The 13,156-nt window shown below is 63.2% G+C and overlaps 1 protein-coding gene across 3 annotated transcripts in view; it reads right to left on the bottom strand.

Moving 5' to 3' along the window:
* CDH4 (cadherin 4) overlaps positions 1-13,156 on the bottom strand; it is a 186,012-nt gene that overhangs the window by 18,119 nt on the left and 154,737 nt on the right. For all 3 annotated transcript variants that reach the window (XM_053671152.1, XM_037153583.2, XM_053671153.1), the window contains exons 5-7: positions 8,344-8,499; positions 7,417-7,561; positions 1,161-1,333 (exon numbers count right to left, since the gene is read on the bottom strand). In XM_053671152.1, coding sequence (XP_053527127.1) covers positions 1,161-1,333; positions 7,417-7,561; positions 8,344-8,499 — 474 coding nt within the window. The remainder of the gene's footprint in view (positions 1-1,160; positions 1,334-7,416; positions 7,562-8,343; positions 8,500-13,156) is intronic.

Here is a 13,156-nt window from a genome sequence, read left to right as displayed (position 1 = left end):
CCCGGGCAGGAGTCTCCCTGTGTGTGCAGATCCACGGGCCCTGCTGGGTGGGCGCTGAGGTCTGCGGTGTGGGGGTGGGGGGCAGTGAGGAGACCAGGGGCAGAAGAGGCTCCGAGGGTCCGAGACAGGCAGGGGGTTACCAGCTGAGGCGGCATAGCCCCTCCACCTTGCCTTGCGCCCCTGGGCTCCCTCGCCCTGCCTGCCACCTTAGGTGCGGTGCCTGTGAGCCGCAAGCCAGCAGGGCTCCCCAGCAACTCCTGCTGAGGGGGACACACAGACCCCACTGGGCCATGCCGCTGCCTGCAAAGGGGGGGCACGCAGGTGAGGTGACGGCCCGTACACGTGCCTGTTGAAGGGGTGCTCTCCCTCTGAGGGGCCGCAGGTGGGGGGACTGGGATGGGCTTGCTAATGTTTGCGAGGGCCTCACAGGGCCTCCCCTGGCGGTGTGGCTGCGGGCACTTCCCCGGCCCACGGCAGTGGTGGGTTCTAGAAGCCGGCTGGAGCAGCTCCTTGTCCGGCTGAGCGGCACTGCCCGTGGTCACTGGGAGGGCGGGGGCCTGGCCGGGCCTCCAGTGCATGAGAAGAAGGGGCTGGGACTGCCCGAGGCCCCCGCCCAGCCCAGCTCTCCCCACAGCGCGTCCCACCCTGCCCACCGTCTTTGCCAACCTAGGCCGGCCACCCTACCCCTGCCGAGGCGCCCGGAGCACTGAGATGTCCTGACACGCCTTCGCCGTCAGCCCGTGAGGACCCTGCTTGGCTGCTGAGTCCCGAGCCTCTGCTGACCCTGGGCCGCCTGCCTCCTGCTGAGCCACAAGGCTGCACGAACTACCTTCCCGGTGCCCACCTGACCCCATCACCCAGGTGCAGCACCGGGTGCTTCCCAGAACGGGGCGGGCAGTGCTGCCCACAGCCTGGCAGGTAGCTGAGTCTGAGTCCCAGGACCCAGGTTTTGGGGTCCCCACAGCCACCCCAGCCACACATGCCAGCAGGTCACCTCACATGGGACCCACTCAGGGTTGTGGCCGGGGGTGAACTTGGCGCCTGCTTTGCTGAGACATTCCCCTGGGCACGACAGGATGCAACGGGCCAGGCCGGCCTCCCGGTGCCCCTGTGACCCGCCACCCTGCAGATGTTCCTCAGGGACCGGGGGCCCGCCTCACCTCCCGGTCCAGGCCGGCCGCCACCGTCACGATGTCCCCAGTCTCACTGTTGATGGTGAACATGTTCTGGGAGGGGCTCTGCGGGCTCTGCGTCAGGATGCGGTACCGCACCATCCCGTTGGCCGTGGAGCTGTCGTCAGCATCGTTTGCCGTGACCGTCATCACATAGGTGCCTGAGACGAGAGAGCGGCTCTCGTGGGGTCACGTGTACAGCCACGGCGATTGCAGACTCCTGTGGGGCCCAGAGCCAGGCACACGCTTCCCCACGCCCTGTGCTGGTGCTGCCAACCACCAGAGGGCGCCCCGGAGAGCACCGTGCAACACCCGCCCCCTCTCCTGCCCTCCCCGCCAAGGGAACCCCGGAGGGTTGGTTCTTCCAGAGCTGAGGGCTCCTTGGAGGCCAGCTGCCCTCACATCCTCCCTTCCCAGCTGGGCAGGGCCAGGCTCCCAGGAGAAGCACACGAAATGCCCCGTGGCAGGACCAGGCTGGAGCCGCGCTCTCTGCCCTGGCCCGGCACTTGCTGAGGCTCAGCCGGTCCCACTCGGAGTGGAGTGTGGCGGCAACTCAAGGGCACGCAGTGGAAAGTAGGCCCAGGCCGGCTGCGCAGACGGCGTGCACTGACCTTGGGGGACACACATGGGGAACGGACCCAGAAGAGCCCTCAGCGGGGACGCTGGACACGGGGGACGTGAACTCGGGGTGCACGGGGGCGAGTGAGCATCTGCACGTCAGGGCAGGGGCAGGGTGAGCAGCCCACGCCCTCCCTTAGTCCGTGCCTCCATTTCCCCATCCACACACTGGGGCCCGGGTCTGCAGGGGACCCCGCCTGTCTGAGAGCAGCTCTGGCAGGTCCTTCGGGGCCCGCTCTCCCCACCTTGGGAGGCCCAGGTGGCACTGGGAGGGTCGCCCCGGCGCACGGGACCCCGATCTTCTGAGCAGTTACTCCTCAGCTGGAAAGTCCCCATGCTCAATGTGGGGGGGACATTCCACTCTGGGGTCCTGGCTTATTAAAGGAGCACTAATCAAACACGGGTCAGGGTCTGCAGTGTGTGCTGGCTTTTTGGTTAAAAAGAACAGAATCTGTCAGATTGGAGGTGAGCAAAGACACCTTCCTCACTTTGTCGCCCCCCCCCCCCCCCACAGGAGAGTCCATTCACAGTCGTTCCTCATTGAGCCCAGATGGTAATGACTGAATTAAGGCCACGTGGAGCTGCTCCAGCTTGCTCTCTGCCTCTGCCGGCGGTGGGGGGAGTGTGGGGAGGTGCGAGGGGTGTGGGGGAGGGGTTCTAAGTACCTGGGAACCTCAGTTCAGCTGGGCCTCAACTGGGTCACGAGCTGTTTAACAAGAAACCCCTGTTTCCAACACGGCCCCCTGACCAGGAAATCAGAGTTTCGGGGCAGCGCTCCCAGTGCTTCCAATTCCTGGGCTCAGGTCAAGTTCCTGGCTCCTGAGAGGACGTTCTGCAGGTGGAGCACGTGCGGGTGCCCGCGGTGTGGTCCCTGCCCACCTCTCCTGCTGGCTCCTCGCCCAGGACGGACGGTGTGCGGCTCCTGCTCTTTGCCCTGCCGGGGGTCTGCACCCCACCTCCTGTGGCCCCTGCTTGGGGCAGAGGGCGCAGACCGACTGGCTGGCCACAGACCTGCCGGTCGGTTTCCGGCTCATCACAGAATCCTGTTAGATCTGGGCATCCACCTTCTTGGCTAAGCTCAGAAATTTTATTTTTATTTTTACTATTTAAAAAAAGATTTTATTTAGGTATTTTTAGACAGAGGGGGAGGGAGGAAGAAAGGGAAACATCAATATGTGGTCGCCCCTCGAGTGCCCCCTACTGGGAACCTGGTCTGCAGTCCAGGCACGTGCCCTGATTGGGAATCAAACTGGCGACCCTTAGGTTTGCAGGCTGGGGCTCCATCCATACCAGCCAGGGCAGAAATTTGACTTTTAAAACCAAATGACATGCTCTCGATAATCCACTGCAGCTGCACTGTAGCAAGCGTGCTCTCGTGGGCGAGAGCTGCCCCATCACCTGGGCTGCAGAAGCAGGAGGCAGCCGCCCTCCGAGGCCTCTCTGCGCAGGAGACAGGCTTGAATTTTTCTTAGCAAATGAGACGATGTCGGGACTGTCCCCTCACCTGCAGAGGGACACCGCTGCTGGGCATTGCGTTATTAATAGAGCTGACAGGACGGGGAGGTCAGGTGCGCACACCGCCAGGCTCCTTAAAGGATTAATTTCACCAACCTTAAATCGCAGTTTAATTTGAAAACTAATTCAGCCCCATAATTGGCTTTCTGCTCAAACCACTGAGGCTAAAGATTTAAATTCTTAATATTCAGATGACTTCCAAGTATCTGCGCCATCTGTGCGTCAGCCGGGGCTCATCTCGGGGGTCCTCTGCCTGCTCGGAAATAAAGCAGCGAGACGGGTCCACAGATGGAACGGTCTGTTCAAACGTGGGCCCGTGTTCTGCAGGCGACGGTTTCTGTGACTTCGTGCCCCGCTCCCAGGTTTCTCTGCGATTTAGCGTTTCGCAGTGAAGTTAATTTCAAAATGTATCACACCGGCCCTCACACCGTCACCCGGGGAGGAGGGAGGCAGGAATTCCTCGTAGCCTTCTGAAAAAAATACGGAGGCGTCTGTTCTCGGGCGCTGCGCTGGGCGGGGTGGGGGCCGGGAGGCAGCGGTCCGATTCCCGGCTGGTGCAGGACACAGGACGCAGGGCTGGTCCGTTGGGAGGCGGGGCCCTGAGCCCTGGGACAGCGGGCTGCTGGCCAGTGTGGCAGGAGGGGTGTGACTCCGGGAGACGCCCACCCGGCTGTCGGACGCTGCAGCCTGTCTCCCTCCGCGCAGGGTCTGACCCTCCGGGAGGCCCCGCCGGGCTGCACGCTGAGCAGCGCCAGGTGTGCTGAGCAGCGCCAGGTGTGCTGAGCAGTGCCAGGTGTGCTGAGCGGCACCGGGCACCACTCAGGAGCGCGCACTTGGTGTTCCCAGGGGTCCCTGACGCTCCAGGGCCCCCGCGGGGCCGGGCGCTGCGAAGGCCCCGAGGCCCTAGGGGCAGCCCATCCGGGGACCTTGGCCTGGCTGCCTCTGCCCAGGTGCGCGCCCGGCCGGTCATTAGCGCGCAGTCCGCGTTCTCCCGGAGACCGGGCGGCCTTTCACCGCGAGCCTCGAGAGCAGAAGAACGGCTGTTTGGGAGCCAGACGGTCACCGAGGCCGGAAGAGTTCCAAGGAGACGGAGGAAGACGGGGGTGTTTATGAGGAAGGGGAGGGGACGACTCTGTCCCTGACGGGAAGGCGCCCCCGAGGGGCCAGAAGAGGCAACAGTGACGCTGATCCTAAACAACGCCTTTAATTTTAGTTACAGTGTGTGTGTGTCTTGCCGTCTTTGCAAACAGTTGTCTGGGGTGCAGTGCTGCCCTTGACCCAGTCCAAAGGTCACTTTGCCTTTTTTTTTTTGGAAGAGAGGGAAAGGGAGGGAGAAAGACGGAGAGAAACGCTGATGTGGGAGAGAAACACAGATCGGTTGCCTCTTGCACGCCCCCTACTGGGGACCCAGCCCCACAACCCAGGCATGTACCCTGACCAGGAATTGAACTGGTGACCTTTCGGTTCACAGGCCTGCGCTCAGTCCACTGAGCCACACCAGCCAGGGTGTATGTGTATGTGTGTGTATGTATATATATACACACACACATGCATCCAAGGTTTGAGGTCTGAGATGTGCAAAGTGGTTCACCTGGGATGGCAGCTCCGGTTCCATTTTAAAGGGGCTGTGCTTCACCCTGGCTGGTGTGGCTCAGTGGACTGAGTGCCAGTCTGCGAAGTGAAAGGTCGCTGGTTCAATACCCAGTCAGGGCACATGCCTGGGTTGCAGGCCAGGTCCCTAGGAGGGGGTGTGAGAAGCAACTACACATTGATGTTTCTCTCCCTCTCTTTCTGCCTCCCTCCCCCTCTCTCTGAAAATAAATAAATAAAATCTCTTTAAAAAAAATAAAGAGGCCGTGTCTCTATGCGGACATTACATCGGCACAGATCTCTGGGTTCCTTAGGAGGGTGATGGGCTTCTCGAGGGTGAGGCTCAGGGCCTGTCTTCCTGGGGAAAGGTGCCCTCTCACAGTCCCTGCTTCTCCTGGGGGGGGCCCGCGGGCCACACGGCGGCACCCTCTCTCCGCCCTCTTCTTGCCTAATGGCGCCCAGGTGGCTGGCAGACGGGCCCTGGTGCCCCCGAGTTCCAGGTCAGGGGCTGAGGCGGCTCTTTTCAGCCTGCCTCCGATCTTCTCCAGGGACGTGCATTCGAAGGAGCAGCAGGGGGCCCTTTGCAGCCGGGTGGCACCCGGAGGGCGGCTGCTTCTGGCAGGGGCACCGGGCCCTGTGCGAGGTGGCTCCGTGCCTCTGCGCTGGTCCCCCAGGGGCTCGGGGTCTGCCCTGGCAACACGCCAGTGTGGGACCAGCTCGGGGCCAGTGGGCGCCGTGGGCCCGAGGGGGAGAAGCCGGCCTGACCTGCCGCCCACCCCGCAGAGCAGGGTCCCTTTGCCGTTTCTGTAATTCCTTCCCAGAGAGGTTTGGGCCAACCTGCCACTGTCATTTCCGTCGAGAAGGAAGGGACGGGGACACTGTTTCCAACCCCTGGAGTCTCCTGCCTCCACAAGGTCATGCATGCTCTGCCCGGATGTCCGCCCACCCCCGGACCAGCGTGGGCAAGGCCCTCGAACTGGGTCCGAGGCAGTGTCCTACAGGGGGGGCGCCTCGCTCCCCTCCGAGGGTGGTTCTGGGCCCCAAGACAGGCTCTGGGGCCCCCCATGGGCTCTGAATGTCAGTCCCATTTAGTCCCCGCACGGTTCTGGAAGGGCGCAGGAGTGTGTGGGAGAGGAGGGACTCAGGCCCCCGGCCCGGCGAGACCACGGCCACCCTGCGAAGGGTGCCGGGGGGCAGGCCGATGGGGACCCAGCCCTCTCCAGGCCCCCGTTTCCAGGAGCGGACACGGCAGTTCACTGTTTCTGCCCCCTGGTACGTGAAGCCGGAGACACTCTCTGCCAATTTGTTTTAAAATAACGGCATGGAGTTCTGATTCGAGGTGGGAAATCCGGGTGCCTTTATGGAGCGTCCGGGGTCTCGAGGAGAGAGGCCCCGCCGCCCCTGTGAACAAGGACCCCCCGCCCCAAGCCCAGGGGGTGGCTGCCAGCAGGCCTCATTTGTTTTCTTTGACGCCCTGTAGCTACTCTGCCCGCCCGCCACCTGTCCTTGCCCCTTGAGGGGCTGTGGGGACCGGCCATCCAAGGCGCTGGCAGAAATGATGTCACCTCCCTCTCCCTTCGCCGGCACTGGGCCGGCCCTCGGCGAGACAATCAATCGAAAACACAGTTCGCCCTGTTGAAGTAACAGCCCCGGAGACAGAGCCATGACAACCACTGCCGGCGTTGGGGTGATGATAAATGTTTGTCCTTGCTGCCCCAGACGGGGACACCGCGGACCTCCCTCGGGGCCTGCAGGAGCGCGGGCGGTTGGGGATGTGGCCTGAGCCCCTGGCTCAGCTGGGTCCCACCTTGGTGTGCCTGTTCCTGCAGGTTGGGGCCGGAGGCCTCCTGGGACCAGCACTCCCCGGACAGCAAAGACCTGCCGGCAGGGAGCGTGTTTTTACTGCGATCACGCCCCAGGTGTGGTGGGCCGCCTGTGTGTGCCCACGAGCCGCTTCTGGCACGTGGCCCGGCTCCCCCGGGCCTTTGTCCCAAGGACAGCCCACCCCTCCCCCTCAGGAGACAGCAGCACGGGGCTGGGCTTCTCAAACTTCAGTACCCATGGAGATCACCTGGGCAGCTTGCCCGGCCGGGCAGGCGCCCCACCTGCACAGAGTCTGCGTCAGCGGGTCCGGGGGCCGAGGTTCCGGCATCCGCGGGGGATGCCGACCCCCACCCCCACTGTGGGGCCCCAGCCCCTCACTTGCCCCCTTGGGCCTGGAGTCCCATCTCTGCCAAAGGGGAGAGGGAAGGGCTTCCCTTCCAGCACACACTCCGGCCCCAGCCCTTCTCTGCGCCCCGATCCCCTGACACTTCCGCTCACCCCTGTGTCGGGGTACCAGGGTCCCCGGCCTACAGGGCTCCCGTCTGAGCTGCAGCATCACCGACATGGTCCACTTCCATCTGTGTCCCTGCCGCGGCCACAAAGGCCCCGCTCCCCAGGGTAGTGCCTGCACTCGGGGGGCACCCAGTGGACCCCCACGAGTGGACGCATCACTGGGTGGGGCCCGGGCGGGGCTCACCTGGCTTGGAGCCCTCATCCACGGAGCCGTTGTAGACCTGGTTGAGGAACTCCGGCCGGTTGTCGTTCATGTCGATGACGTAGATGTACAGGTCGATGGGGTTCTCCACCTTGTTGCCGTTCATGTCCACTGCGTGGGCCCGGAGCTGCAAGCCACAGGGCCAGTCAGGGCCGGCACCACCCCTTCCGCGGAAGCTCCTGGCCGCCGCCTCGAGGGGAGGGCGGGACATAACAGCTCAGGACCCCCAGGGGATGGGCTGGGCGGGGGTGCCTCTCAGCCCCTCAGGGACTGAGACGGCCTGGCGGCAGCTGCCCAGCACAGGATGATTCGAGGGGGTGCTGTGGGCGGGAGCGCTGTGCAGAGACCTGCAGTCCCTGTTGCTCAGGGAGGGAGCAGGTCCTTTCTCCCCTCCCCCTTCCTTTCTCCTCACTCATTCAATGGGTGTTCTCGGTCCCCCACCACGGGCTGAGTGTCCCTGTCCCTGACACCTGGAACCCAGGGATCTAGAAGGGCCTGGGCTGGCGGGGGCGGGGGGAGAACGAGGCCAGAGAGCTGGGAGCCCAGGCCTCTCCGGGTCCTACCTCGGGCGGCAGCCCGAGCCCACCCTCGTCCTGGACACGGGGAGCGTGGCCCGCAGGGTGGGTGTCACTGCAGTGTGAGGGGAGAGGCCTCGGCTTTCACGGTGCCCCATGTCCCCCCCACCCTTAGCTGCCACGGCCACATCAGCCGGACCCCTGAGGGAGGAGGGGTGGCCCTTTAGGGAAGCCCCCCACCTTTACTCTCACCCCAGGAAGGAGATACTACAAGTCTGAGTTCTCGGCTGCACCCCGACCAGCACCGTGGATGCTAAGCGGCCTCCCTCCCCACAGCCCGGCGCCGGCTCAGCCGTGAGCCCCTGCACGGCGAGGCCCGGGCGGAGGCACTCACGTGGTAGGAGGCCCGCTCCTCGCGGTCCATGGGCCGGGTGACGTACATCCGGCCGGACATGGAGTCGATGCTGAAGACCTCCATGGGCGGCTGGTCGGCGCCCACGCCCGTGACGCTGTAGCGGATGGGGATGTCGTTGTCTTTGTCCGACCGGATCTGGGGGAGGGCGAGGGGAGAGGAAGTCAGCCAGTGGGGGAGCTGGGCTGCCCATCCGGCCCACGCACCCGCCTTTCTTTCCCGTACACCCGGGGCCTCCGCTGGCGCTTCACCGCACTGCCCATCACCAGGGGGCTTACTGAGTTCCCCCCAGGACACCCCATTGCACGTGAAAGACTCTGCGGGGGGTGAGGGACACATGGTGGGGACACAGGACGGTCCAGGCCCTGACTCGATGTCCCCCATGCCCATCAAACCCGAGAACATACATGGGTGAGGACAGCACCCTCTACATGGTTTTGAGGGGGGAAAGGTGGGGACCCAACGCATTTATAGACGCCCCAAGTTCTCATTCACGCGGAAAGGCGTGGACGCACTTGGACGTGCAGACGGAGAACACAGCCCATGGTTTTGCTCCTGGGCCGAGGCCCTGGGAGGTGCGGGTCATCCCCGGAGAGGCCGCCTGCCCTGGCGACCTCAGGAACGAGTGGTGACAGAAGTGACGCGGGGCCAGCACGTGGACACAGGCGTCTGACACTGAAAATGGCCACAGCGCCAAACACAAACGGCAGCAGCGTTTTTACAGCAACAGCGTCTCGGTGAAGAAGCCGAGGAATGCCGGCGCCCTGGGTCCCGAGCATCGGGAGAGCGGGCAGATGGAGACCCGCGGAGGAGACGGCGGGTCGGGGGCCACACACATGTCCGTGTGGTGCGGGGGTGCGGGGGGAAGCCCGCCTGGCACGTCACTGCCGACCAGGTGAGCACAGGTCTTTGGGGACCACGCGGGCCCCGAGGGAGGAAGGGGAAGGACCCGTGGGGGTGGGGGCAGGACGGGGCCATGTCTCGGACGCTGGGGAGGGTCAAGGGCCCCCCTGAGCGAGGGGACTTGCGAGGAAGCTGCAGAGATTTGGGAGGCATCCCTGTGAGGGTCCACGTCACAGACTGGCATTTGCTGGGGACAGGCCTTTGGAAAACGCAACGTCAGCCCTGGCCGGGTGCTCGGGTGTGGGTTTGGTCGGTTGGAGCAGCTGAACACCACGCGGTTGTGGGTTCGGTCCCCGGTCAGGGCACATACAGGAGGGAACTCACTGACGTTCTCTCTCTCCATCTTTCTCTCTCTCTCTCTTCCCCTCCCCCAGGCCCAAATTGGTAGGTAGATCCTCGGGTGAAGACTAGAAAGAAAGCAACTTGGAGTCAAAGACTAGGGACTGTGCTCACATGTTACAGTAAACGGACCACCCCGGACACCTCAGAGAAACTCCACGGAGCGAAATTGAGCAGGGCCTCATTGGAATAACGCAGTTAAAACTTCCTGACACCACTCACAGGCGTTTAGGAGTCTCACAGACACTCCGAGACGACCCTGGGGCGGAGTGGGAACCAGAATGGCGTTTCTCTGCTGTTGAAAACGGTGACGACAAACAGGCCCGCGGCCTTTGGCTGGAGGCTGAGTCCCCGCGAAGCCGCCACTCCGGATGGCGGGTCCTTCAAATGGCATTAGAGCGCGTGCCCGGAGCACTGTGCCCCCGAAGGGCAGGTGTCCCACCGCAGGGCGCGGGGGACGCTGGGCGGCCACACAGACAGGCGCAGAGAAAGGGACGGGCAGATTCAAGAGCTGCGTGAAGGGAAGGAGTCCTTGAGAAAAGAGAGGCGCCTTGGGCAAGTTTAAGAGCAAAATAAAAGGAGAATTTCCTTTTCTTCTTCTTTTTAAAAAATTCCTCACCCAAGGATTCGTTTATTGATGAGCGAGACATGGATTGGCCGCCTCCCGGGAGCCCGGCCGGGAAGTAAACCCACAGCCTACCCACTGAACTGCCCGGCCAGGGGGGGTTTGTTCACGTTTTACTCTTTATATCCATTGCTAACTCAGTTAGAAGTCTTGGGAAAAAAACCGACTTTTTCTGAGAAAATACAAAATTTCGAACTTGGAAAAAATAGTGCACCTGTGGGGACCACTGTTACTCCGGGAAGTTCCTCCGGGAGGCGCTGCAGCTCCTGAGAGCGAACCCGGGACTCCGGGAAGTTTTCAGGAGCAGAGCGCTGGAGTGGACACCACCCTCCCGGTCTCCCGTGTCGCCCAGACGCTGAGAACCCAAGTCAGACGCAAGCCGACCAGAAGTGGGTGGGACTCGATTGTCTAGCGGGAGACCCTCATTGAGCAGGGCCGTGGGGGTGGGGTCCCGGGAGGAGGGGCCAGCAAAGCAGCTGCAGGGGGGCCTGTGTGGCATCGTTGTTCTTGCCACACTTGGGCCGATAACAGCCTGACTTGGACTTGAACAAGACCGACCTCGTTTTTGGCAGATGAATTGGCCGCACCGGGGTTACCTCGGGCAGAAGGGAGATGGACTGTAGGGAGGACCGGTGGGTTGCTGCCACGGCCGGTGGGTCAGAGCCCGGCCCCGCTGGCGGTCCTCGCAGTTCTGTCATCGGCCTGCAGCCTGGGCTCGGTCCCAGCTGCCACCCCCAGACTAATGCCCCCAATTTCTCCCGCTCTCCGACTTGGGACCCCTCGGCTCCCTTTCCCCGAAGCCCTGCAGACTGAGGCTGGATGGCTGGGTATTCACGCCAGGGACACCTGCTCAGGTCAGGTGTGGAGGCCTCCTGCCTGCGGCGCGGGCCACTCGGGTGTGTGGACTGTAAGACCCTGGGAGCCGGCACGACACCAGAAGTCGCCGGGACTGGCTGCTCTCCAGTCGCTCTGGCGGTTTTACGATCCGCCCCAGTCTCTAAGCTCCGCTTTCCTTCTGCTCCCTGGACACACTCTTACTCACACCCGATTGGGGACCCCGCGGAGCCCACCGACCTCCAGAGAGCAGACAGCGGTTGACCGAACGGACCCCTTCACGGGACCGAGACCAGCTCAGCAAGGTCGGGTGGACTACTCGTCTCCCCGGGGTCAGTGCAAGCCGGCCACAGCCTCCTCATGAGCACGCATGCGCTCACTTGTGAGCACGCACACTGCTGTACACAGGCCACACGCACACACGTGAACACGCACACTCACACTTACCTGCGCACACAGCGTCTTGGCTCTGGGCTTCCCTGTCTGACCTCCTCCCTCCCTGCCCTGCGGCTCGGCTCTCCCTGGCTCTGCCCTGAATCTCCCACACGTCAAACTGGGCTTCAGGCCATGGTCTGGGCCCTAGAGACCCGTGAACTTGGCTTTTCTCACGTCGGCAGAGCCACTCCTGCCTCCTCCTGTTGGAGGTGACGTGCTGGGTCCCAGCCTCCGCCTCCTGCCCGGCCGTCTCACTCACAGTTGGTGTCCCGGGACGTGGCTCCGGCCCCGCACCCGCCTCTCGCTGCCCGCCAGGTGGTGCCCTTTGGACAGCATGGCCGCCCCCAACGGCTGTGGTCCGGCAGTCGAGTGGGGACCCAGGCACATGACCTCCAGGCGGAGGAGGTTTCTGGAGGCCTGGCTCTGTTCCCCGGGGGTCGGTGAGCAGAAGGCGGCCCACTGTGGCCGAGACCCAACTCCTTTCCTCCCACAGAGTTTGCTTCAAGAAGATTTGGTTGCTGGGGAAACAGGGCAAAAGCCAGCAAGTCTAGACCAGGGAGAGGAAGACCCGTCCTCAGCCCCCTGGGCCGGGCTGGTCCCTCGGTGCTTGGAGAACAGCTTAAAGGAGACCACACTCTGCAGAGAGATGGGGACTGAGGGATTAAGGTAAACAGTCAAAGCTTGCTGCTCAGGAGAGACCAGTCCTGCCTTCTGGGAGCATGGAAGGTTCTAGAAGGGTTGAGGAGTTTGGAGGCTTATCTGACTGCAGGTGAGGAGTGGGGCGCTGGGAGCACACAGCTGGCCCTCCTGTGACACGGGCCACCAGGCACAGGAAGGAGGAGGGCGTGTGAGCTGGGGCTGCGGTCCCAGGGACCGGAGGCCGGGGGCGGGGGGATCTCCTTCCCTGGAGGGCAGGCGGACCACCTGCCTCCGAGCAGCCTCTCCTCCTCCGCGGGCCCGTCTCTCACTGGGAGATTTAATTATGGAACCGCTGAAAAGGACCCACCACACATTCAAGAGATTTTATTTTTTGCAGAGAAATCTCATTATGTTTTAATCACTGGGCCGCATTCGCTGAACTCTCCAGGCAACGCCGGCCGGAACCCGGGCGCGGTGCGGCGGGCTCTTTGCTGCGGCTGTCCGAACGCCCCGGCCCTCCCACGGTTCACCGTGTCAAGGAGAAATATCGTGCAAATGAATCCACCAGACCAGGGGACGCGGTGGCAGGCTGCGGGCCGTGAATAAAGAACGCAGACAGGCGTCTCCGCGGCGCGCCTCCCTTTTACGGTGCCGCCGAGAGTCGTGCTGCTATGCATTTGGTACTGAGGGCACAACAGATGGTGAGAGGTTAGTTTAAAGAGATGTCTGCATTAAAGTCACTCATGGCACTGGCCGTGGTGGTCACCCAGGGACATCTGCGTGGACGGTGCTCTCATGCTCAGTGGAGGATGGACGGACGGAAGCATTGCCGGTGGAACCCCCCCCAAGGGGGAGTATCTGCCTAATTTCAAGTGAACTTGAAACTGGAGAAAAGTCACCACTCATGGTTTCGCATGGCAAACGCCTTAGAGATCTGTCCCCGAAGCGCTGGAGGAGAGAACGTGACCGCCCCACGGGGACTTGGCCAACTGGGAGGACGGCAGGTGGCAGGCTGTGCTC

The sequence above is a fragment of the Artibeus jamaicensis genome, unplaced genomic scaffold (assembly GCF_021234435.1).
Source record: "Artibeus jamaicensis isolate MK-2021 breed Jamaican fruit bat unplaced genomic scaffold, CSHL_Jam_final contig_685, whole genome shotgun sequence".
Taxonomy (NCBI): Eukaryota; Metazoa; Chordata; class Mammalia; order Chiroptera; family Phyllostomidae; genus Artibeus; species Artibeus jamaicensis.
The sequence above is the reverse complement of the archived record's forward strand: the minus strand, read 5'-3'. Positions and strand labels throughout refer to the sequence as shown.